Raw genomic sequence first — 26,958 nt, forward strand, 5'->3', positions numbered from 1 at the left:
TTTAAATCCCACACTTTATCTACCCCATTGGCCTACAGCAAAGAAAATAGATATTGCAGATCAAAGCTTAAGAGGTAATATAAGGTTTCCTGTAATTTAGCTAGTGTTTTTTTCGCCCAAATTAGTTAGGTAAAAAGAAAAATTAACACAAGTTTTCTGATTAAGCAAATAATACTTTTAACAAAATTACTAACTTACAGCCAACTCTTCCCACAGGCTTTTGGGTTTCTCTTGTGAATTTATGTCCGCTTCCCAGTTCTGAAATTCTGCTTGTAGATCTCGAAAGAAGTCCGCTGAAACATCAAACATTTTATTGCTTCAATACATTAAAAAAAAAAAAAAAGGAGCCTCGCGGACTTAAGATTATGGAGAAAAAAGCTGTTGGCCTTATAGTTTCCCTCAGGAGAGCCAATGCTACCTATTGATATCTGAATATCCCTCAAAAAATTACCTGCAGAATAAATGGGTTATATAAGGACTTTAAAAGGTGCTTCGTGAATGATTTATCCGACAAATTAGATTAGTTAGTAATTAAACTTTCATTGCTTGATGACAAAATCACAGAAAAGGTTGAAGTAGTCACCTACTATATAAACTATCATATAATAACATCATTACTTTCTCTATGTTCGAATACATTCCTGCAGATTCTGAATTTTCATACGCGGCCTTCAAATACTCACAGAAAAAGCCTCTCTATGAAAAATATTTTGAAATAACATGCGTTGGATGACTCTCTAAGTTAAGATAACGAGTTTTGTCATAAAAAATATGCGGAACACCAACTTGTGCAAATGGGGATAGGTAAATCAATACTTTTGTAGAGATAAATAAGTAAACCGCTTTTTTAACTTCAAATATAAAATTTCAGAAAGGCAAGATCTGTACCAAGTCCGTAGAATTCCTCCTCCAGCACACTTGATTTGTTCTTTTCAGCGTTTCTTGAAAAATCCGCGCCATTATTTGCGAACTTGGATCGTGATCCCGAATTTGTTAGAGTATTATATGCGTGCTTGATTCGCATGAATTTTTCTTGAGCATTTGGCTATGGAAAAACGAACAGAAGCAATGAACAAAAGCAAACAAGTATAACAACCAAGAGAACATCTTTTTAGTAACGTATTATCTCCATAAGATCGAAAGTAAAAGAATAAAAATAAAAATAGAGAACCCAATTAAATGCAAAACTGTAGACTTGTAAAAGTAGTGCAACTGTAGTAGAGTAAGGATGTGTTACATCTTAGTTGTGTTTATAAAATTATGCCCAAAACTTGATGTGTTACATCCTTTTTTTATTAACGTATTGTCTCTTTTTGGCTTTCCTCTATAATAAATACTTCATGGGAAATATTTCTCTGCCTTAAAAAGAGTAATTTTGCACTGTAGTCCAGGTAAAGGGATAGTGTTACACTCTTGATTGTTTATAAAATTATGCCCCAAAGTACTGTGGAATGCATAAATTTCACAAATTCTAAGGGCACCAATCAAAACTAGGCCCTCGATCCAAGTAAATACAGCATTCAAACCTGCAAATGCCTCATCCCAACAATGAATAAACAAGCATTCAAACTGCAGGAGGGCGTTGCATCTATTATGGGCTTAAAAAAAAAAACTAGAGGTTTACCTCCTTGTTGACAATCAGGAGGTATTTGAGGGCGAATTTCGATAAGCGCTCTATCTCTTGCTGAGACTCGCTGAGGGGACACACCCAACCCTCGTACGGAGTCTCCGGACGCGCCGCGGGTCTGACCGCGCGCTGCGAGCGGCGCCGCCCCTCCTGTCCGTCCGGCCGGCACTCTCTCACCGTCGTCACCGCCTCGCGCCCCACCACGCTAGTGTTCCCCGGCGCGAGAAGACAAGGGGGCGGCCGAGGAATCTGGGGAGGTAGGCGGGGACAGAAGGAGGCCGGGCGCGCGAGGCGGTAGTAGTAGGGTTAGGGTAAGGAGGGGAGTGGTGGTGGCGGTGGTGGTGGGGATGGGGAACGGAGAGGAAGGAGGGGGAGGCGCCATTCATATCGTTCGTTATAATTCGGAGCGGCTCATCCTCGCAATGGATGAGCCACGCGAGCGAGTGAAATGTGGTTGTTATGTGGTGTAGTACTGTAGTGTGCTCTAGAAGCAACATTTTGCTCTATCTTATATGACCAAATTATCTTGTCCTTCGATGACACAGAGCGTGGAGCGCATAAAAGCGTAGCATCTATGATAAGTTTCTTTTTCACTAGTTTCTCATCAGGAGAAACTCTAGAAACTCTTCCCTGTAATAATCCAACAATCAAACATACACATCCCTAAATAAAATTTAACAGAACAAAAAAAAATCTGTACTTATCAAATTTGAAGTACCAAACTTTTAAAGGATCGAACTCCGGCGCGACAACAGAGTGTTTAACATCACGACATCCATTTCAAAATGGAACACCCAACAGCCGGCTGCAGTAGCTTATGACTAGACTCCAAACAATTTGACGAAAAAAAAAAAAAAGGCTGAAATTTTGTCATCCATCAGCAGATCACCTGCTTGCTGAAATTATACCTAAGCATTCGTATGTAAAAAAAATTAGCTGTTTCACGGATTTTCTAAAAAGGTAAGGTGAAGGATCTTACCTATAGTTAGAAATTGCCGAATAAGAAATTTAGTCACAATATTTGCTACTCGAAGATGCTTTCGTAGACCAAAAACTCATTTTTAACTTCCCCCGACCACTCTTATTTGAGAAGGGTAGGGAGAGCTCGAGAAACTTCAAACAGGGCACAACACAGTTCAAAGTACAATATTAGTAAAAAGTGGAACTGCACCTAACTACCATATTTATCCATATAGATACAACTGATTTGCCTCACAGCAATCTCCTTTTCTCCCACTGATGGATATAGTTCTAGGAGCCAGAGTTCCCACCATTATTAGCAGGGCCAAGAAGTAATGGCTTCTGCTGCTTCTCATCTGTGGAGCTCGAAGCTGCTGCCAATGCGCGCATTGCCGGTTCGAAAAGCTTCCCCGCAACATCCGGTGGGGGTTGGGAAGCGTCTTCTCCAGGAAGAACGAGAAGGCCCTTCGCTCGAAGAGAAGACGGCTCATTATAGCATGCATTCCAAAGGGAGTCAACAAGCTGCCTCTCCTCGCGGGCTGCTTCTAGGTCATCGCGGGCCATCTCACCGATCCCCGCAATACGGCCCTCGAGGACCTGTCTCAGCTTCTCTTCATCAGCTTCAGGAAATGTGCTTTCGCTACCACCTGATTTTGCATCCCTAGCCAGCTCCAGAAGCCCCCTCAAGGAGGCTTCTCGGACAGCCGGATCATCACTCGATGCGAGGTGTATCATAAGTCGGGGAAACCCTAGTTCAGTGATGAGTTTGTGGTCTGAACTGTTCTCGCGTAGAAGGTATTGGATCAGATTGAGAGCCTTCCTGATATATAAATTAACATGGTTTTTAGCACAAGTGCAAAGATAAAAAGTCGAAAATGGGAAAGGCTACTTCAGAATAAACCCAAATTATTGTTGATGGATCGGCCATGCACTAAACCACTCGTAAGATGTCACACATATAAAACAAACTCTACCACAATATTCTAGGGTACATTCTGATGCACACGTAGAATTTCTTGTATAAGAAAGTATGAAGCTTCATTAGTGCTAACTACAAGATTGTTGGTCTTCGTCATTTATCTTAATCATTTTGGTTCCAAGGTTTTCTACGCTGTTTGTTGTTGCATAAAATGTGAACCTTTAATCCACTGCAATGTCTTATTTTCCCAATATTTAAAAGGGTTCGACTTCTTTTTCATTATAATCCTAGCTGCACAACAAATTAATGGCGATATATAATAAACTTGGGAGGTAATCAATTGATTGAGCTATGCAACCTAGCAAGAAGGACAACATGAAACAAAACTTAAAAGTTCAGCGATTCCAAGGGCTAAAGCAAACATTAGCTACAAACAACGCAAGTTAGCCATCTATTGTATCATCATATTAGTAGACTGATACATACAATAAAAACATAGTAGAGAAGTGACAAAAGCTGTTGGACCGGTCATCATATTACTTCACTTGGCCAAGCCAAAGGTTATGCAGTAGTGTTGTTTGACTAGAGCTGTTTGAAAAAGCACATATAGATTTTATATTTAAATCCCCATCCCGAGAGCTATAGAGTAGGATCAAAAGCTTCAAGTTGGAGCTTTTGTTTTCGCAGCCCAGAAAATCACTTTAGCTTCTTACTATAGGAAAAAGTTCAAGCTTTTTGTTTGCCAAGAGAAGAGCCTAGCATAATGCATTTTGAGTAGAGAAGCTATTCCAAAATCTAGGATATAATTCGGCTTCCAAAGTGGAAGAGAGAAAGACGTACCTTTGAAATCTAACATCTTCTGAACCGAGCGCGTCCTTTAATGCTGCATAACCATTTGCCAAGCGAAAAGCAGCAATTCCCGGCTTGTTACCTCGAATCAATGCTGAATATTGCAAGAGAAAATTCGATTTCAATAAATATTTCAAAAATCTAATGAAGTAAAGATAGTCCACAATACACACTAAATAGTGAATGACAAATAGCTGCCTGCACTAGTTGCACGAAATCAGCTGTGCACCACCTTGTGATCCTCCCCCTATTCGGTCTCAAACTTCCATTCCACCATCCAAAAGAAAATAATTTCAAGTCAGAAAAGGTTGCAATCCACTGAACAGTGGGGATTAAAATATGAGACAGGACGGAGGCCAGATAGTCATTGAGCTGTTCATGACAGATATGGTGAACCGAGTGCAAGTAACCAAGCGCAAGCAATAACTTTCTTTCACCTACTGAATATTTTAATAATATAAGGATAGTTACTTACATGATATTGCCCCAAGGGCTTTTGTCCTCACAGTTACATCAGGGTCTGAGGCAAAATTTGCCATCAGTGGTTCGAACCCGTTAGCTTCCATCACAAGCTGTTGACTCTTTGGGTTGTTCTGAACAATCGTAGTCACAACTTCTGCTGCCTTCGACCGGATTCTATCATGAGAGTTTTTCAAGTAACCGAGAAGAGGAACTAAACCACCAATTGAGTGTAAATCTGTTGAATTACAAGTTACAATTTTGGTGAAGGATGTATTATAGCCTCAAAGGACTAAATTTCGAATTGAACCTCAATTTAGAACATAACAACCGACAATAACCAAGTAACAGAAGAATGTAAGTCAACTCACCATTAGCCATGTCAATGGATTCCACATGCTCTTGTAGCTCATCCAACATATCTGCGGAGTACCCAAAAAACATAGATAAAAAAAAACGACAGGAAAAAAAGGTACAACAGGAAGCTTATGTTGCATAAGCGCATAACAATGTAATACTCCAAAGAAAGCTGCACATCTATATCTTGTATATCCTCAAAGTCCAACATAATTAAACTATCATATCTTGTACGCAAGTATTCCCATGGTGCTCAAAAACATGCTCTCTCCTAAAATGCAAGCACAGACAGCTTGTGGCCTGGAGTTAAAAATCAGATGAAGATACTAATGTCTTGTTCAGTTACATTTAACTCATATTTAATCTAATTAAAGAGGCAAGAAACAGAAGATTGTTTGCAATCTATGCAGATATAGGATTTGAAATGTGAGTGCGAGTACTATGTACATCACTATGGACAATCCAACTATGTTGAAAAAATATGAAGAAAAACACAAGAGAAGTCTACCAAAGAAAAGAAGAAAGTAAGAGACGACATTCAGCCACTTGGAGCAATTGGAAGAAAACTAATCTAATTAATACAGCTGCTCTATTTAGTATCTGTCAGCCTAAAAACAATATCTCCAATATCCTACAACTCTAAAAGCAACCTGCTTCAACCCAATTGTTCGAATGACAGGGGCAAAGTTCAATAACAAGAATTAAATGGTCAAACTCTACGGAAAGAAAAGGTTACCTTCAATATTTTCTGGAGTAACACCCTGCGCCTGAAGAACATCCTCAGGAGTCTTCATGACAAGTGTGATCTCCTTCATCCTCTTCACGACATCCACTGTCTGCGCCTGCATCGCTTCCATAAACCACTTCCTTTCCTCCTCACTAAAAAAGCAAATGAGTAAAAGAAATTAATAAAAAGGTAAAGTACAATGCTTGACTTGCAATTCAATTTCATCCTCATAGTTACAATTATAGCAATATCATCTAATGCATTATTAGGCTTCACTAACATAAACTTCGCGAACAAAACCAAGATCAAAATTCTAATTTTAATCAAACTTGAGTGACTAACTTTGTAATCAATCCCCCAAAAGTCCGTTATTAATTCATTCTATCAGCAATTCATCGCAAACAACACCAAAATCCAAACTTCTCCTATGCCTTCAAACAACATGGATCCAAAACTTCTCTAACATCAAAACCCCTAGGGCAAAAAGAAAAATCTAATAGGAGTACCAATTCTAAGCCGCATTGAACCCCATGGAGAGCACACGAAGAGGTAAAGAGATTAAGATCTAAAATATAACCAAAAATAAAAGGACTTCAACAGGAAAAGAATTCAGTGAAGTACCTGAGATTGCGCGAGGGCTTGGTTCCATCAGAGTGAGCGAGGCTCCACTTGAGCAAACCCTCCCAATCCAATCCGTCGTTCGCCATTGGCTTCTACACGCTAAGAAGAGGGGATCGAACGATATACGAATCAATGGAGGAGCACTGCGAAACCCTAATTGCGATTTCGAAGGAAACAGAGAATCGCGCGGTAAAATAAACTAATGAAGCAGTGGGGATTAGGGTTCTCTAGATAATCGGAGAGACCGAGAGAGATCGAGCGGGTTCGAGATAGCTCTTTCCGTTGATTACGTCTGATGAAGATCGGACGGATCAGGCCGCGCCAGATCGGATCAACGCCGTCGCTTTCCAAAGAATGCAGTAAGCGAGAGAGAGAATAACGGCGAGAGTTATCGGCCCTGTGATGGGGATCAAACGGTTGGTAATCCATCAGCTGTATACAAATTCCCTGAATGACGTGCGGTTGATCCTGTCCGTCCATCTCTTCAAATTGAAGTCGGCGAACTGAAGTATCTCGTCACCGACTTTGGACACGGTTTGCAACAGAGAGTGCTTCGCAGCCGACTTCGTTTGAAACCGAGTTGGTTCCGCATGGCCTCGATATGCAACCTACTGAATTCATAGCAGTAACTTTTTAAATTAGCAAATTCAAAAGCCCTACATTGGAGCTCATACTTAGAAAGCTTAATCATTTCTGCTTCTTGCTGCAGCAAAATTTGAAGCTGATCTGTTTGCTAAAACTAAAATGCACAAACGAAGAAAACATAGTCGAACTGAAAAAGTTTCCGACTGAAGAAGTACTGAGACTAGGTTTGAAATATCAAATACATTTGATCCAAATCTGAACAACTGCAGCATGGTAGAAACAAACTGAAACTGGAGAAATAACTGGATCAATTAGCACGAAAATACAGTACTATTCAGTCGCTCATATTTTCATAGTTCTTACCATCACTTTACAGCCTTAAGACGCCTTAGTTTGCATAATTTGCTACAAATTAAGAACCACATTATGTACAAGTTTAAACAAGCTTATTTCCAAATAGCTTTTACCAGCCGTAATCAAGGGAGAAGCCTTCGTCAGCTGTACACTTCCACTTTGATGCCATCTAAGAAGCATTTGACGCCCCACGTCTCCTTTCTGCAAATCATACATCGAAATAGGAATCATATGTACGATTTTCCATCTAGTTCTTTACTGAGAAATATAGACCAAGGGCCTACTCCACCCACTTTATGTGGAAGTGTTGTTCGAGTATAACTGCTTAAAAAAGTTGTAACATCTTTTTCATTGAAAACTTCAACAATAGATTATTATTATAACAGAAGCAGATGATTCCAAACTCTTTTTTCTTTGGATGCTCAATAGCTCATCAGCTTTCTGCTACAGTTTGTGTTTTCCGAACGCCCAGTTGCTATTCTTCATAGTAAAGAAGTTGCTCTAAAAGCCAGGTTGTGTGAAGTTACAATTTTTTTCCAAAAACTTACGCTAATAAAGAATAGCGTTTTAATCATTTACAGTCAACATTGCCCCTCCATCTGACTAGATGTTGACTACCAGCGAACCACATGATAAAGGAGAGAAAATTACATGAAACAAGGAGCCTCGAAAGATCCGAGCTAAGGATATACTGCTTTGACACCATATGATATAACAAATTTCTTTTTTTTCTGGAAGCATATCCCAGTAGTCTGGTGTTTTAATCATGGGGAAATTGCATACAGGCCAAAGACGCCTGTGGTGGCCCGCTCTAAAGCAGTTTTATATTTTAAGTACCATTGAAACAAATTTTGGAATATAACAGTAGCTTTTCCTTTCCTTGCTTAGAAGATGATGGCTAAATTACCAAATATGAAGAACATATAGATGACAAGTACAGCTTACCCCCAGTTGCGATGAGTTCCTCTACACGGGAGACTATATGCTTTCCATAAGTAAGTTCCTTAAGTGCATTTAAGTGGGCTTTTATTCGTGAGAGGATCAGCTCGCGTTGCTGATCATTGCACGTCTCTAAAACTTTCTGCACAACATAGTTACCAAACTGGTCCGTCATCATTTCCTGCGAACGACATTAACAAAAGTATGAGTTCAATTAAAATGCTCTATAGTTTTACATAATAATCTATTTATTGTGAACATACACTAGATTCATATTTTCAAAATCAATGGAGAAGTTCTCATCAAATCGCAATCAAGCTATTTTTCAGCTTTCTGAAACAATAACTCAGACTTCTTAATGCGTTTGCACTTTCTCATTTGTCTAAAATTAATAAGTAGTACGAGCTTCAGATGTAGGAAACTGATACAGAGAGAACAGAATATAGGATTCATCAGTATGAAGGTATAGTTCTGCAGTATTTCAGTTAGCCTGGAAAAATTAATTACACCCAAATGCAAAAAGCACATGAGTAATAAAGGACATGCAGGACTCTTGGGTTCATATGAGTTTTAATTGAATATAACATTCTATGTTGTGTCTAAGAACTCTCAAAAAATTCAATCACACCAAGAACTTTCTCTAAGGTATCATATGCTTTCTGTAAATATACCAACAGATTATATTTCAGTGAAAATTTCAACATGCTTATTTAGAAGGCATCTTGTCATAGAACTACAATTAAGCAGCAATTTTAACGCTCTATTACCAATTTCAACTGCATATATTAGATAACTAAAAATAGGCACACATTGTTGTAAATATGTTGCAGTCATCTTAGTTAATTTTTGATACATGTACAGCATAAATCTAAGAAAAAACAGCAAAGACATATTAGTCAAAAAAATTTGGGATCAGAACTTTTATGTCTATAAAAGCATTTCTCAGGGATACATTACCTCAACAGTAAATAAAGTCAAATAAAAGGTAATCATAGTCATCTTGTCAATAATCTGCTCCAGGCCACTTACACTCTTACTAGCCACTGAGGGCGCATATATAACAATATAATGATAGTAGTGTTAGAAAATGTGTCTAAAGATGAAAGCACCGACCTTAAGAGGCTCATTCGCATCAGTGGTGCCTAGAATCACATTTATCAGAATTTGGCGGTCCTCAGGCCCACTACAAAGTAAGCATTTCTCGATGACATTTGAAGCGAACTTCTCTTTGCTCATCTCAACTATCTGCCCAGCTAATTTCCTGATGATGAAAGATTGCACGTCTCGATTTCCATTCTCCAAAACATACTGTGAAAAAATATATATTAGAATCTGAATATGTACAAAGTTCTGTCATGTATATCGTAACAACCTCGCAGAACATTTTGGCTAAGAACTAAAAAGGATAACAACAAATTAGGCCCAGAAGTTTGACCCAATTTCAATTTCATCCTCATGGTTTCATTTAATTTAATCCCTGTTAAGTTTGTTCTGGATTTCAATTTTATCCTTAGGCTCCGTTTGGTTCGGGGTTAAGTAAGAACTAGTTATTCCAGAAATAGGGTTAAGTTCAGGGTTAAGGTGGGGTTAGAGTAATTTTATGTTTGCTTGAGAATTGAATTTAGTCCAGGTATAGATAAAATAGTGTTTGGTTGGAGTAGGTGGGATAAGAAGAATAGTGGGTCTATATAGTAAATAAAAATAAATTTGCCACATTTTATATTAGAAATTTAAATTTAACATTAAATTTTAAATAACTTAAAAAAATAAATTAAAATTTAAAATAAAATTTAAAATTTTATTTTTTAAATCTCAATTTAAAATTTCAAATGTTACATATACAATGCAATTAAAATTTAAAAAGAATTAAAATATATTAAAACTTTAAAATTTAAAATTTAAAATTCAAATCAAATTCAACAATAAAATTATATTAAATCTCAAATAAAAAATAAAATTACAAATATAAATATCAATAAAATTAAATAATTATAAAAATAATAATTCTTAAAAATAAATTAAAAAATTTTAAAAATAATATATTTTAAATAAATATATATTTTTTAAAATTTTAAATTTAAAAATAAAATTTATATTTCATAAAAAATTCAAACATAGGTGGATTAAGTTAATCACCCCTAATTCCTCGTGGGACGGGGTGGGACCCCCCAAATTGGGTGTTTGGGAATAACTTCGGGGTTAAGGGGTTATTCCTCTCCTTAATCCCGAACTGAACCAAACGGTGGCTTATAATTTCATTTCTAATATTTGGTCCCTAAATAAATATTTAAGCCTGATATCTGTATCATCCCCAAACCCAAAGTTTCAATTTGAATAAAGCAAAAGCCTAATGATGGCAATATGCAACCTTTTTTAGAAATTCACCAAAATTATTATGTAGGACAAACTTGAGGACGAAATTGTTGCAATTGAAACTAATGAAAATGAAATTGAATCGAAGGTCAAACTTTACGGAGCATATTTTTAATTAGCAACAGCTAAAGTACGACTGCATTAGCTCCAAAAAAATAAGATCGTATAATAAGAGAACTTATTATCGGCCTCTAAGGACTAGCTGGAGCTTCTGTATAGTGCTATTTGCATTGAGCTTTTCTATCAAGGACTAACAGATTTTTCACTTAGATATACTCCAACAGCTTCTCATGATGGCAAAAGCAAAAGCTACAGATTTTTGGCATTATTTTTGAGGGTTTGAAATTTTGAATTATGAAAGTTCTAAGCACATTCAATCTATATCATTCAATGTGCTTTATTCTGACACAAGGAAAAGCGTTGAATTAAAGTGGTCATGAAATGAAATTGTAAATAGCTGACAAAAAGATTAGTATAGGTGAATCACAAGTAGTCCTATATTCATAAGAAACCAAAGAAAAAAAAAGAAAACTCTTACACACCTGAACAACATAATTTCCATACTGGTGGTTCGCCAATAGACAAACAGACTTCAAAATTTCTCTCATCAAGATTTGCTGAGTTTTAAGATCATCACAGTATTCCAGTATTTTCTGAATCAACAAAAGTACGATGTCGACCTCCATGAGAAAAAATATTGGGACATTTGCTTCTACTCCAATAAAAGTTATCTCATCCCTGCAAAATCTGAAATGTCGGTATGCCTTATAAAACAAACCTTTATTACTCTTCGAAACGTTATTAGTACTAAAAAATGTTTATTACTGCAAAAACAGATTTCCCCCAATTTAAGGGTATTTTTATAAGAAACTGCATACTTGAGGAACATATATGAAAATTCAGATTTTACAGGGATACTTGCATAAATGGATAATTTGCAGGTTTGTACTAGTAAAAGCCCCAAAAATATTTGTGCTTAAAAAATATCCTAACATGGAGCATAAATGGCAGGGAAAAGGGTGAAGGACCTTAATGACATGGCATCCATATTGATCAATGCACATCGGAACAACTTTATCGTAGAAACATGAGATAATAAACTGAATCATATGATGTGGCAAGCACTCAACACATTTCTGAACGACATGGCTTCCATTTTGGTCATTTACACATTCCATGACATGGCCATCGAGTTCCATAGCCAATTTTAATTTCACTTCCAGATCGACAACATCAAGTGCCTGTTGCAGTATTTACTCAGTGTATGGTGATTTGCATCAAAATATTCCAATCCACCAAATATATGATTATGCGAGTAGAACTAAGAGAAAACTATACAAACGTTATTAGCAGAAGATATGTATATATACTAGATTCTTCTAAGGTATCTCGATGTAATAATGGGATAGAAAAATGCAAGAGGCCTGAGGCCCATGAATTAGTAAGTGCTAAACTGAAGAAAACCCCATAGAATATCATAGTTTTCACTTTGCCCTTGGAATGTTGCAACCCATTACCACCCACAAGTGTTCCAATAAGTGATACTATCAGTTTGCTGTAAGTAAATGGAAAAATAGAAAAATGTAGGTTCTAGAATTTCAGGGATCCAATGGAGTATCGCGATATTTATGGAGGTTTTCTGCAATTTCTTCATTGCAAGATATCATTCTGTGCTTTAACAGCAAATAGATGATATTGTGCTTTTTGATGCATCTAAATTTTGTATAGTTCAAAGATCAGATGCAGAATTACCGTCTGAACCACTCGGCAGCCATATGTGTTGAAGCTGAGACGCAACACATTTCCATGTATAAGGCTAGTTAACTCCTTTATTTGAGCTGGATTTCCATAGTCAAAGAACTGATGCAAGGAAACAAAGAGAAAACATAATCTGGTAGTTCATGCTAAACACATGCGCACATAGAGAGAGAGGCCAAACCTTCTGGACCACATAATTTCCAAATGCATCATTCATCAGAGAGAAAGCATGAGGCAAGACTTCTTCAAATACACAATCTCTTTCTTCAGCACTTGCTGTGTCGAGCTTCTGCTGAATAAAACGGCTGCCTAGCTGGTCAACACTGCACGTTAAAACACAATATTAGTAAGAATGTAAACGGCATAAAATAAGAAAGTTTATAAATGCCTCCGGTGTACTGATCTTGGTTTTATACCACAAATAGCAAAAATAACAGCATTAAAAGGAAAGTACTTCAGACTCGCAATTTTCATGTACCTGAACACAACAATATGACCGAAAATATCAGAGAGATGAAATATTCTGTTTCTGTTGTTCTTGAATTCCTCTAGAAGTGGTGGAACATACTCTGGGTTTTTTGAAAGTGGCCTCTCATACTGCTTTTGCAGTCCCTTGGCCCCAACTACTTTGCAAGAAGTGCTTCCCCGAGAAGCAATTTGGAGTGAAGGATTACTACAACATGCTTCAGCTTGTGCTATGCAGTCGACTGCCTTCAAGTACAATATCAAAAGTGGGTCGGCTTTGGATTGATACCGGAGCCGATTAAGATATTCTAGTTCTCTTGCATTTAAGGTTGGTGGAGTAAAAATGCCTTCGAACATACGGAAACTAAAAGATGCAATAGAAGTTGGAACAGCTGCATCGTCATACAAAACAGACAAATTTCGGGGACCATTACGGAAAGATTGTCTTAGATCTCCTGAATCTTTTGAGTCAAAGTTCTCCAATAAAGAATGTTTCTTGGTATGGTTTTGCCCATCTTTTGAGTCACAAACAAAATTGTGATCATCATTTATTTTTCCTTGAAGCTTTACTTGGGGAATTTTCTTACCATTTAATACACCAAAAGTCGACAAGTTAATGCCAGATAAAGAAGCTAAAAATTCATCAGATTTAGCATTACTTGAGGAGGCATTTTTTCCTTGAAGCTTCAGTTGAGGAATTTTCTCACCATGTAATACACCGGAAGCCGATGAGTTAATGCCAGATAAGGAAGCTAAAAACTCATCAGATTTAGCATCACTTGAGGAGGCGTTATTGGAGGATGGTGAACTAATTACATTCTTCTCAGGGGTACTAATTGTAAAACCTGCTAAGTAATGATGACCAGGTACCCAAACAGATGAAGTGTGACATGGTGGTTCAGTTATAGTCTGAAATGATGTTTGAAAAAAAAATGGTGTGTCAGTAATGGAAATTATACAGAGTACAATGCAGCATCAAGTTAAAAGGCAAATTCAAGAAAAGGCAAATAAATTGGAGATACTTTTAGCGCAGCAAATGAACACTGAAGCTTCAAGCAGTCGCAATTTCTGTACGTAGGCTCACTACTTGTTATTTATTATGCATGCAAAAAGAATAGCGAATGGTGAGCCAACGGTTGGAATAACGACTAGAGTATTTGATAAAGGCTTTAATAGGAAAGCAAATTAAAACTGATCTTGATTTCAAGTACAACCTCTTAGATACTAAATATTTATAACACAATATTAATTCCAAAAAAAGAAGTACAGACACAGAGACACATGAATGGAAATGCAAATTACAATTGAGCATTGAAGTAAAAAAATTAACAATTGTAGTAATGATGAGTGAATGCTGCTGTTTTGAGGCATAAATTATATCCCATGTCTTCTGACATGATTTACTGCCTGTTTTGCCAATGAGACACTCTTGTCATTTATATAAAACTGAGAAAAATTTCTACATCTTCCTGTTTTAGTACTTAAATAAGAGATTACTTCATTTCTCCAATAAGAGTGGTACTTTGGCAAATTTTGGTGCAAGCAATTGACCTAAATTAAATCTGCAGAGAGAGAAGAGAGGTAAAGCAAATAATATAACCAACTTATGCAGCTCGGACAACAACCTATATATACAAATTACGACAAACTGAGGCATGGCATACTAAATCTACATGTATATAGTTCAAATGCATGATAGTAAGCAGCTTACACCTGTGTTTATTACATGCCGTGCAAGCTACATAGGGTTATGGTCTGTGCAGGACGCTAGAGTGACTGAATCTGCATATGCAGGCGCAAATATGGTGACACAGGTCCATGTGTCATATCTTAGAATAGTGTCAACAATATATCTGTAGTACTCTATAATATCTAGGTCCAATGCAGATCGTGATAAGAAGCAATCTTTATTACTGGCTGTTGAAAGACAAATTATACATCTTGTTTAGTTTATAACATGATTACCTTGAGAACACTCAAGTTCGTCAAACACTTCAACTGGTCCATAGACAGTTCAACCTAATGACGTCATTGTGCCATCACATTGAGACATTAAGATAGCTTCCTAGTTTCCTTATGAAGACAGAGAACCAGAAAAAGACAATGTCAATCATACTGGTGTAAGAATTTTATTTTATGTTTGGATTTGTCTTGAGATAGTGGATCCATCCTGCTCCACATTGCAGCATTACATATTTGGAGAAAAAGTTGAAGGGGAAGCTTTTTAGAGGTCTATGATGGTAGCAAATGGCTTGGGCCAATGCTCTTCAAGGGTTAGAAGTTGGAGGCCCCGCAATACGGACCATCGCGATATTTGTGAGCTTTTCTTTAACCTATTAAGATTTGTTATTAGAGACATCTATACCCCTTTTCGTTATGATCAATGATATGAGAGCATCGGTGTATATAGGGACTAAAGTTTCTTAGAATCTACCTATTTTCGTACACAACTATTAGAGCATCGGTGTATATGGGGGCTAAAATTTCATAGAATCTACCTATTTTCATACACAACTAGTGATTGCCGCAAAATATTTCCTCTATCTTTGTCATTAGACTTAGCAATCAAAGCTGTCCAATGTGAATGAAATTGTGTTCCTTGCTTTCTTCACTTTTCTCTTCATCATCTTTGGTGTTTATGTCTGACGTACTTAATTTTTAGGGCCAATAAATGAATAAAATCAACAAACCATAATGATTCTTGAATAACTATATTAACCTTAATGAAGACCACGAATGCATGCAATTATCATATTCAATAAACAAAAGTACGTAAGAAGTCTCACCACATGTGTAGGTTACAAGGATGTTAATAGGATTCTTAAAAATAAAGGCATGTGATATAATGCAAGGGACCAACCACAAAATATCCACCGTCAATGTTATGCTAATAGTCTGCCTATCACAAAATAGATTTCTGTGAGGATATTGGAGCACACGATAATTCATTTAGAATCGTGTAGAGTTGGATTTTCTCTTAGGATTTTGGTTCTTAATAGTGACCCTCTCATCTTTCTTCGATCATAATTCATGAGCAAACGTTCCAATGTATAGTGTTAGAGAAGAAATAAGAGAGTATTCTTGCCTCTATAATAGGAAGATGTTTGAGCAAGAATTGTCGTGCCACTGGCACTGGGTACTGGGGTGTGCCATCAGCATGGCATGACACACTTGCACGACTCAGCATACACTATTTTATATGTCAACACGAGTGGCATGGGCTTATCAACATAAGTGGCACGGATGCCAGGCGCCAGTTGTGCCAGACCTTGCTGACTGGCACAAGAATCCTTATGTTTGATAATAGACAACTTGATAGAATCAAATTTTCCTAGAGAATTTAAAGTCAAATTACTAAACATATTTGTAACATCATGCATGAGTCATAATGATAGGAAAAAGCACTTAGTCATGCACGGATGAATAAGTTGTCATAGGCAAATTGACTATGCAAAGGAGTCAGCCTCGAAAGGTTTGATTGGTTGGAGTGGGAGATCCGATCAATCTATGCCGGTCGAGTATGCATAAAAAATTCGTGCTCTTCGTAATCAATAGAATACATAAAAAGTCTGAATGAAGAAACTTCTTAGTAATCAATGTAACACATAAAAAAATCCAAAAGAAGGATTACCAAATCATCTGTGTCAGTAGGAACGAAGCACTTATGTGCTAATGGCTTGTAGGCACATTATAGGAGAGTGCCATGATAACTTCTATGCTGGAATGTAGCATAGCACGTCCCACCTAAAATACTTTGTATTTTTCTTTCTTCTATGTTAACACCTATGCATACCATCATCATGTACATGCATGAAAATACTGAGCCAGTGCCTGAATGGCATGAGGTGTGCCACTCAAAGTTTTCAATAAGGTCTTAATAATGTAATCATGAAATGTATTTTTTTTTCTAATATTCTAGAATTGTTTTTTAACTAGAATCAACCAAATCGGTGCAAGGAATCTTTACAAAGTTGATTAGAAAAATGAATCCTGACAAAACAAAACTCTCCTAAAGAACTTCCAACATTATAAACTGGTAATAGGAGATTAATCGCCAATTAAGTGATAGCATGAGACAGAGTACAATTTGACACCACCCAGCTAATCTACGAAAAGGGGCCTGCTGGACTTGTATTTCTAGCCATTTTGCTATTTCTTGGCAACAAGCAAATTGGAATCGAGTCTAGTGTACGCTAGTTTGCTTTTTGATGCTTTGTAGGCAATTTCAAGTTTGGTAAATTTACTATTGCCTCATGTATGGAAATATTTTTCATATCCTTCACCATTGAGAGCACATTCTCTTTCCTGATATCATTCTTCTCCATCATCTCTTCATTGTCTTCAAACAGAGGAAGAAGTTTCTCTTTCAACCGCAAAAAAAGTTGTGGGATCTTCAACCTAAATGAAGGCCCCAAAAATTAAAAGAAGAGGCTCATAAGAGAGTTAAGAACAATAGCTTCTTTTAAAGCTCTCATTGGCTAGATGCGCTTTTCATACCACCTTTCCTTCCCCTTGTGTTATTCTCAATTTCCAAAGTTCAATCCAGGAAGACTATGATGAGATCATGAGATGATAGATAACTCATCTATCGACCATTGCAAAACACTTTCTATAACAACCCTAGAAACACTGGCATCAAGTATGCCCAAAAAAGGATACACTGAACTTGCCTTTGAGGTAACTGCGTCCCAAAAGCCCTTCTCATGTGTTGTCATGCATCTAAAAATCACCAAATTCCGTACTGGCACGGCGCCATCAATGCAACAAAAATTGCCAATCAGCATGACTATGGATATAGGCACGTACTATCTATTCCACGCGTCAAAAGGAGCTACATGGTTTAGAAATAATATTGTAAATAGCACATACTATCTATTCCACGCGTCAAATGGAGCTACATGGTTTACAAATAGTATTGTAAATAACAGAAATCTCTGTTCCGACGCCCCAATTCACATGCAGCTCAATGTTTTCTTGTATTCCACAAAGATTATCTTCTCATCCTTCTGTCACAAATTGATCTCCAACAATCAGAATATTAATGTAGCCTTACTTTTCTATGACCCTCAAGTAGTCAATCAGATCGTTGGAGTCGATCAGGACCCGCAACAGAAAATCAGAAACAACTTGTTACAGGGTCATGTGAAGAATCAGGGTGCAAAAAGAACCTCCCTGATATTGCTAGGTAATGAAATATTAAGTACATACCTTTTTTTGTCAAATAGTTCTAGTACTAATCTTATATAGTTATATGGAAAGCTTCGACCACTGTGATCATATTAATAGCATATAAAAGTGAAGCAATTATATGATGCTGAGCCCTTGTTATTCTTCTTCTTCTTCGTCTTCTTCTTCTTCTTATCAAATAGAGGAACACTCCTTTTCAATTTGGAAATTCTCTCCTATGCAGTAGTTCTGAGCCTCCAATACAAATTTAAAAGCAAAAAAATAAATGACACAGGGACTAAGCCGCAATATCTTGGATAACTACAGGGACTATCCATCCATACATTGTAATTTGTATTATAACACCAACAAATAATTATTAATTAATTCCACTAAAAAAATTACCTGCAAAATATCAGTAGAGCTCTGCAACCTCTCCACCTCCTCTGCACTGTTCTTCGGCCTCCTCCCATCTCCAATCACCCCCAACCTCGACCTCCTCCCCGTGGGCCCTTCGATGGGCCTCCCCGTGGGCCCCTCGATGGGCCTCTCCGTGGGCACCTCGGTGGGGCCCCGTTGGCCCAACGTGGGCCTCCTATCCCCAATCACCCCCAGAGACCGCCGCGTGGCGGCGGCGGCGGGCCCCACGTTCACCGTCGGCGAGGCGGAGCCGCTCAGGCATGCGTTGGGCATCGACATTGTGCTCTTATTGAACACTGAAACCCTAGAAATTTACGAACCCTAAATCAACCTGCGTCGGAAAATTGGGGAAATTATAGATCGAATTAGACCGAAATTTAGTAGAATTATACGCTCGGAGCACCGGAAACTCTTGATTAAACAGGTTTTCTTCAGTAAAATCGAACCTTTCCGAAATTGAAGTAGCGACTAAACAAGTTCCCAAATCGAAGTAAGCTCAAAAGTTGAGCTCGAATACTGAGCTCAGCGATTGGTAATTTCGAAACCTTTAAACGCCGAGCGGATCGAACGAGCTCAAATTCTCATCGCCGCGAGAGAGATCGGAGCGAGGAGGCGCCTTTTTTTGACGCGATCGACGATTATCATTCCCCCATTTGCGACGAGGAAGAGAGCTCTCTTAATGGCGAACGGAGAGAGAGAGAGAGAGAGAGAGAGAGAGGTAGCAGTAGTAGTGTGAAGAAGAAGAGTGGAAGAAGAGACGAAGTATAGAGTGAGAAGGGAAGAGAGAAAGAGAGAGAGAGGCTTGAAATTAGTATCTGCACCGGGTGTATCGCTATGTCCAATGCACCACATGCAATAGGTAGTCAATTTTAGATAAATATGTACGTAACTTACCTCGGGTGTCACCGATTTTGATTTTTTAACTATCTAATTTTTAAAAATTTTTATTTTGCCACCCCACCTTTTAACTTATTTGATTTGAGCCCGTCAAAAATTCTTTAATTTTAAATTTTGAATCCATCGATTTTTTTTATAAATTTAGTTAGTATATTTTTCGTAATTCATGCAATTATTAAACTTGTAAAAATAAGTAATTAGTTTAAATTTTATATTAAAAGAATTGTCAAATGGCTTAAATTAGATAAATTAAAAGGTGAAATATTAAAATCAAAATTTTAAAATTTTGGATTGTCGTATCAAGATACACTATAATTCAAGTAAGTTCTGCACGTAAATTATAAAGAAAGTATATAATTTAAGGGTCCGGCTGGAATACTATTGATAGCACCAAACGTTTGGTGCTATCGAGTTTCCCGCCGTTACATTTAATTCTTGACTATTTTCAGTCGTTAGATTTTACTATTCAACTAATAACACGTTCAATCCTAAAAGGCCCATATCATTCTTACCGTATATTTTTTCATCAAAGAGCCGAAAATCTAATATCACCAAGAGCTTGGTGCTATTAATAGTATTCCAGCCTAGTTCTATAATTAAATACATTAATTTATTTGTTCCATATTATACAAAAGGCTCCTAGATATATAAAAAAAGAGTATTACTATAGGGGAGCGGTGCACGAGATAAAGTAATACACCACGCGCATGCAACAGCGAGGAAAGAGCGACAAAGGGGCGACGAGCACGAGGCAAGGAATTCAACCTCGACCGTCCGATGGAGATCGGACGGGTGCGAGAGGGTTTGGCGTTTTGCGCGGGAGATTGTTGATGAGAAGGGAGGAGATTTGTGTATCTTCGAAGGAGAGGGGGCGTGCGGGGAAGGAATTTCGAGCCCCCCTTTTGTGTTTATTATTATTAATAATTATTAATAATTACTGCGTCATAGAGAGCTTGAAGTGGGCCCCACCACCCAACGGATTTGTGCAGGTGTGACACGTGGCAGCTCAGGAAGATTTTGCAGTGGCAGGCTCACGCGTTTGGGGAGCTTGACTATTCCAACTATGGGCTAAGCCCCTGTGCTAGTCCAATATTGTGATTTAATCCCTTTTTTACACATTTTAGTCCCTAAACTTTCATTTGCCTTGCAAAATTTGACTTTAAAATTTTTATAAAGAATGAATTTTGTCATAAAAGGAGTAAATTGGTCATGCTATAAAGTAATTCAGAATTTTTTATAAATCAGGAACTAAAACTTAAATATATGTAAAATTTTAGTGGCTAAATTATTTAAATAAAAACAGGTGAGTACATTGAGTTTCCATACACTAACCCTTCCTCTTTAGAGAGAGAAATTTTTACATGCATCTACTGTATTAGTTCGATTATGCACTGCTCATCTATTTTGAAAAAAAGATAGTATATTATTGGCTTCATTTTTTTTCAAAATAAATTCAGCCGAAAATATAAAACAATAAAGCTTCAAACTTGAGACCTCGAGTACTAATTATCAAGTTCTTTGTCACTTATACTAAAAACGTCTATAGTTGTGACTATAATTATTGGAAAGGTTTTTTTGTATTTGTTTTTCGATAATGAGAAACATAAGTTTTGTGACCCTAAAGCTTGCAATGAAACTTAAACTCGAAATCTCATCCTTCCACTCCTTATTCGTGACTACTAGTACTGGAAATCCTAGTTGTTTGGCTCGTTTGAGAATTTAAATCAGCGATGATTAAAGTAAATAATTGTTTTTTTTGAGAATTAGGTAGCAAGCTACCTGCTTCACTTCAAACTAAATAATGGTTAATAGATGAGCGGTGCATCGCTATACGAATGCACTGGGTGCATGGAATACTTTGCAAGTCTCATAGGGAGTCCAAATTCGGCAAAGATAAGTGCCGCACCACCGACTTTCACGCTTGGATATTGTGAAAATGTTGAAACCGGCGCTAAAAGATTTTTGCCAGTTAGTATATAACAATTGATAATTCTTTCACGCAATGTTTGGTTTGAAAATTTTTAGTTTAAACAAATGAGAAGCATTGAATTCACAACTTAATTTGTACATGTTACCCTCACTGTATTTGATTACAGATAGTAAAAGTTCGTCCAAAATGAAACCTTTTTTTTTATGAGAAAATAGTAATTCGTTTAGGCAACGATCCAGAAGAAAGTCCCAACCAATCAACAAAACTACTGGTTACAAATAACATCTTGTGTTCATTGTTTATTATATTTATTTGTTAGATAAGCAGTGTGTGTTCGAGCCCACATTAGGTTCAAAATGTCTATTAAAAAAATATTTCATTCTGTCACTCGACAAAATGTTTTGCAAGAAATGAAGTGTAAGGATGCGAAAGTAAACTTTGTGAAGTTAAGATACCTATATCAAGATGTTCTACGTTCAGGGAAGCTGATCACATTTTTAAACTTTCGGTAGTTATAAAATAACAATATCCAACGCGAAAAGTGAAAACACTTTACATATAACACATCAGACGTTCATCGACTGCAGGAAAAATGATGCTTGATTTGGAGAAAAAGGACAAACAACAAACAAAGATGTGGGATTGATCAAATTCCTTCATTTTAGTATCTTTGATTCGATTTCCTCCAAACTCAATCCTTTTGTCTCGGGAACCTTGAAGAGGACGAATAACAGTGAGAGCAATGCAATGCCCCCGAAGAGGAGGAAAATGTTATCCGGGCCCAGTAGCTCCTGCAAAAGAAAAGTGCTTGCCGGTAAAGCGCTTGTAGATTCACTCCAGGATGATTCGAAACTTTATACAAGAAATCATAGTAAAGATGGGTAACTTGCTTCCTGGAGAGTAAATACTGTAGAGTATCGATCTTGTAAGTTGAGATTTTGCATCTTTTCAAGAACGACTAATAAGGCCATTTATGTAATAAAGATTCTGGAGGGATATACATCTAATAGACACTACAATACATATTATCATGGTGCCTCTGTTGGACGAATGATTCTATAAAAATGGAGAATTAAACAGGAATTGCATCAAACACTCGCATGTATTGATCATTAAGCAATAAATGTTTTTGAGCGGGAATACCTTCAATGGTGAGAAAGCAAAGGTTACTAAAGCATTTGATCCGAAATTGACGAAGGACTGCGAGACTGATTCCACGGCCTCTTGTACGGAGTGGAAAAATCTCAGACACCATCAGCCAACTTATTGGACCAAATGATACCTGTAATTAGGGAAAATATAATCAACATTAATCATCATTAGTTAAGTGCATTTTATTAGGGGAGTTGAGAGTACACTTAATTCAATTTTGATGATAGCTTAAAGATAAGAATAAATATATCGAAGGTTCCATAAGTAAAATGTTCCACTCTGTTATTGTAGTTAAAAAGGAGTTGTATGTGGAATAGTACTAATACCATTTATCAACTGCCTCAATGATACTTCTATAACAAGACAGTGAGACACATTCAGAAATCAAAATAGACATCAGTGAACAAAGCAGATGATATCCAATACTATTCACATGAACAGTAATTCCTAAACTAATATGTTATCTGAGAGAGAGAGAGAGAGAGAGAGAGAGAGAGAGAGAGAGACCTGGTAGGACCCAACATAAAGGAGTAGAGCACCGACTGCAACCAGTGGAAAACCAGCAAGAATCTTGTAGTAAGCTGCAAGGAGGAACAATGACACCACCTGCACCACTCACGAAGTATAAGAACTCAATCCCTTTGACCATCACAACACACTTTGATAACAAAGTAAGCAGATAGACTCAAGAGTACTCATCATCATTAATATTTTCCTAGTTCTTAGAACCATTAGTAATGTTTTTCAAATAAGGATGTAATAGAAGAAATACACACAATTCCACCAACGCCTCCTATCAACAGTGGGCGCCTTCCGAGGCTGTCAACCTTTAGAACAGCTATCCCTGTCATAACCAACTGCAGCAAGAACAGAATAATTATGACCTAGATAACATATTTTAAAATAGCATTATAGAGGTAACATGTAATTTAATAACAGAATACTAAAACAAGAAAAACCTGGTAATTTTATAACAAGCTCATCAACTTTGATGCAATTTGATTATAAAAATTTTGGACTTCAATTCGAGGTGAAGGATGAGTCAAAGTGCTAATTTGTCATCAAACCGCAAATGAGTGTAGTAGTTATATATGAATCAGGTTTCAGAAAAAAAGAGGCTCAAATGACAAATAGCTAATATATCAAGGGTACCTTGAATAGCCCGATCACAACTGCAACCCTCGCAGCGTCAGATGCAGCTGAAAATCCAGCACTCTGTAAAACTCGATATGTATATTAGGAGGAAGAACAAAATGAGAGAGAATATAAGAAGATAACCCATTTCATAGCAAAACACCGGGAAATTAGTATCATAAAAAAAAAAAAAAATTATTGAAGTACCTGAAGTATTGAGGCCGCATAGTACAAAACGCTAGGTTGACCTGTTAATCTGTCAGAAATAAGTTCAATTCACTTAGCTACAAGAAGCTTATTTATAATCACCATACCAAATAAATTGTTAATGCATGTTTACGGGCAAAAAAGTTAACACCTGCTGAAAGAGAACTAACCCTCCACCGATGATGAAGGCCTTTAAACTAGCACCTTCGAACACCTCCCAGAAACTTCCCTCCTGTTCTTGTTCAGCATAAGCAGACTTGAGAGAGACTAAGGTATCGTCTATCTCTCTCTCTGATATCTTATCACCAGCTGGACGGCCCCTTAATTTTGCCAAAGCATTAATGGCCCTTTCCTTTATATTCCGCCAAAGGTCCTTTGCCTTGAACTGCTCTAAAAAGTAACCATCTTGGAGAAGGTGGCAAAACCCACATCCCTAACCCCATTATAACTGCAATAGGGGCACTAAAACTATACATGTAACGCCACCCTCCAATAACATTAATCTGAGCACTTCCCACAAGGTAACCCAACTGCAAGAACAATGAAATGTCTATTAGATTATAACATAACATTGAACATTCAAACTGATAGGGTGTCGCCTGGGTAGCCGCAGTAGTTATACATAAATTAGAAACAGGCAAGTCATATTGTATAACACATCAGGTCGGTAAATAGTATCAAGGGAATCACAGTAATTCCAATGATGGAAAAAGGGAAACACTATTAACATGGGTATCATACTTACCAGAATTCCGAGTACGATGAAAAGCTCCTTCAGAGAAATCAAGGTTCCACGTATTTGCGATGGGGAGGTCTCTGCAATATAAAGAGGAGCACCATGCATCGCCTATAATAGAATAATGATCAGTATAACTGAGAAAGAGATCTATTGGATAAAACTTAGTAATCTTGGTTTCTTCATGAGATGCAGTTCAATGTCAAAAGTCACATAGAAGCCGAAAACAGTAATTTTCTTTTAAGGCCTCCTTGGTGACAGTTCCGTTGATTAAAATGAGATAAGAGTTCTAGTGCTTAAGCCCTACATGTTATATTCTAGGTAGTTCAACAAGTAAGAAAAAGAATTATGCTCAAGAAGATTGCGCCTAATTGATAGTTTAGGATGTAGACTGTACAGCAAGCTAGTTCTGTTTGGCCTGATTTTTTCAAACAGATTCTCTATCCGAGTGTTAGAAGCCAGGCAAGCAAATGAAATTTTGTAGATTTTCCTTTGGTGAAAAGCTGATATGAGCTTCTAGGTCAAAAAGCATATGCTCGCTATAGAAATTTAGCTTCTGCCTTATCTTACTATTGTTCAGGGATCTTAATGAAGATCTTGTCCTTACTTCTTTAAACAATACTCTATTTCTCTAAAAGGTATCAGCAGCTCCGTACTTTAATAGAACTACAGAAGCTCCAGTTCAAACAACCAAGCTTTTAATTGTAGGCTGTAGCAGCCATCTTCTGAAAGACCTCTACTCAAGAAGCAGCAGCAAAGAACTTGGTAAACAAAGAGTTTGAAATTTCTAGCCAAAGGACGCTGTTAGCCTTCGGGATCTTTTCAAGAAAAACTGCAGCTGCTTCTTCACACAAAATGATTTAGGTTGTATTCTCTACATTTGGTTCAACTGCGTCGAGAAAAAAATGAACACACAAAGATAAAAGATCTTGTCAGTGCTACTCACCAAACCAATACCAATGCCATAAATAAGCCGACCTATAATGAGAACTGCGAGGTTAGGGGCATATCCAGTGATCAAGCCACCGGTAATGTATAGTGCAGAAGCTGCTATCAGCTCCATTCTTCTTCCTACAGCAAGTCCAAGGAATTAAAGTTAAAACTCTGAGGCAGCAAATCTGCCACTTTAAACTTCAGAGGGATAAATTCAAAAATTAAAACTTTTGGGGAAAAAACCGCCATTTTAAAACTTTCCAGGAGTTTTTATGAATTATCCCCCAACAAAAAACAAAAAAAAAAAGAAGCCCAAAAGGAATTTAGATATAGTACCTAGAAAATCAGCAATGGGATAAGCAATGATAGAGCCAGCAAGAGCTCCATACAGGGAACCGCTCACCTAAATTGAGCACAAATAGAACTGTAGCAGATCAACAATTGAGCTCATTTGAGATCGAACAAGGACTAATAATTCAGGGGGAAAAAATACAATGAATCCGAAGAATTACCACAAGACCAAGCTGTACGGCCGAGAGATTGAACCAATTGGTACCACTCAGATCAGCAGACTGAAAAGCAAAATTGGACATCGCAATGAGTAGAAGCTCCTCCATGAAGGCGATCGACGACGACGATGATGAAGAGGACAAAGAAAATGGTGGTGCTGATGACGACGACGACGATGATGAATAAACTCACCTGCAAAGAGATGGAAGCACCGGATGTGGCCCCAATATCGTACCCAAAAAGGAGTCCCCCCAACGCCGGGAACAAAAACCTGAACAAAATTAGCCATCCAAAAGAAACTTTACAAAATCGTTCCGATGATCATAATCCGACACTCAATACCACATCCACACACACACAAATCTTACGGGAGAAGCACGGAGGGCCAATTGAAGCTCTCCTGCCGATCCGCGGCATCTCCAGCGGTATCAGGAGGAGGAGAATGCGACGAGTATTCGCCTTGCGCTTGAGATCGAACCTAAGCTTCAGGAATCAAAAAGAGATGAGCGCGCGCGCGCGCGCGAGAAAGAGAGTCTCGGAGAATCGAGTAATGGAACTGGAGATTAGAGATTAGGGTACCCGGAGGCGAGGAGCGGAGGAGGAGGAGGAGGAGGAGGGGAGGAGAGGGGCAGCTTGGGAAATTTGGAAAGAGGAGGACTCCATTTTCGCCGTCTTCGTCGTCGTCGTCGTCGGCGGCGGCGGCGGAGGGAGGTGGCGGAAATGGCGGCGGCGAGCGGTAGGAAGGAAAAGGTTGGGAGAGGGAAGAGAGAGACGGAGGGTCGGTGGCGTTTTGAGGGAGAGGGAGAGGGCGAGGAGGGGAGGAGGAGACGAAGGCTCGCCATTGGTTTAAGCTTTTTTGTTTTGTTTTTTTGTTCACTCT

At 37.7% G+C, this 26,958-nt stretch overlaps 4 protein-coding genes across 6 annotated transcripts; all 4 read right to left on the minus strand.

Annotated features, from left to right (window-relative positions):
* Positions 1-5: 5 nt before the first annotated feature.
* Positions 6-2,013, minus strand: LOC109705864 (the record flags this gene model as incomplete). Its single annotated transcript, XM_020226648.1, has 6 exons — positions 1,829-2,013; positions 1,625-1,694; positions 889-1,045; positions 419-451; positions 199-293; positions 6-32 (listed from the first exon to the last, which is right to left on the minus strand). Coding segments are annotated over exons 1-6 (567 nt in total), but the record flags the coding sequence as incomplete, so codon positions are not given.
* A 652-nt stretch (positions 2,014-2,665) lies between these two features.
* On the minus strand, positions 2,666-6,739 carry LOC109705862. Its single transcript, XM_020226645.1, has 6 exons — positions 6,520-6,739; positions 5,908-6,050; positions 5,186-5,236; positions 4,831-5,052; positions 4,347-4,449; positions 2,666-3,407 (listed from the first exon to the last, which is right to left on the minus strand). Exons 1-6 carry the CDS (start codon positions 6,603-6,605, stop codon positions 2,879-2,881), a joined length of 1,134 nt encoding a protein of 377 aa, XP_020082234.1. The 5' UTR covers positions 6,606-6,739; the 3' UTR covers positions 2,666-2,878.
* Positions 6,740-6,925: 186 nt separating this feature from the next.
* LOC109705861 (pumilio homolog 2-like) lies at positions 6,926-19,321 on the minus strand. Of its 3 annotated transcripts, none has more exons than XR_002214943.1 (11): positions 19,026-19,321; positions 18,565-18,910; positions 13,007-13,902; positions 12,710-12,851; positions 12,523-12,630; positions 11,799-12,011; positions 11,313-11,423; positions 9,511-9,705; positions 8,404-8,578; positions 7,572-7,659; positions 6,926-7,127 (listed from the first exon to the last, which is right to left on the minus strand). XR_002214943.1 is itself a non-coding variant. In XM_020226644.1 (10 exons), the coding sequence occupies exons 2-10, from the start codon at positions 18,856-18,858 to the stop codon at positions 7,628-7,630; spliced, it is 2,166 nt and encodes a 721-aa protein (XP_020082233.1). In that variant the 5' UTR covers positions 18,859-18,910; positions 19,026-19,321; the 3' UTR covers positions 7,166-7,627. The 3 variants fall into 3 exon arrangements, 1 of the variants encoding a protein (XP_020082233.1); XR_002214942.1 differs by having other exon boundaries at positions 6,926-7,130; XM_020226644.1 differs by lacking the exon at positions 6,926-7,127 and having other exon boundaries at positions 7,166-7,659.
* Positions 19,322-21,881: 2,560 nt separating this feature from the next.
* On the minus strand, positions 21,882-26,829 carry LOC109705859 (D-xylose-proton symporter-like 3, chloroplastic). The gene is given in 16 exon segments (XM_020226643.1): positions 21,882-22,197; positions 22,550-22,600; positions 22,602-22,688; positions 23,066-23,164; positions 23,335-23,415; positions 23,711-23,773; positions 23,900-23,948; positions 24,049-24,254; positions 24,256-24,429; positions 24,645-24,746; positions 25,582-25,706; positions 25,905-25,971; positions 26,081-26,140; positions 26,271-26,349; positions 26,447-26,556; positions 26,658-26,829. Coding segments are annotated over 16 exon segments (1,572 nt in total). The 5' UTR covers positions 26,742-26,829; the 3' UTR covers positions 21,882-22,062.
* Between the last annotated feature and the right edge of the window lie 129 nt (positions 26,830-26,958).

This window comes from Ananas comosus, unplaced genomic scaffold (assembly GCF_001540865.1).
Source record: "Ananas comosus cultivar F153 unplaced genomic scaffold, ASM154086v1, whole genome shotgun sequence".
NCBI lineage: Eukaryota > Viridiplantae > Streptophyta > Magnoliopsida > Poales > Bromeliaceae > Ananas > Ananas comosus.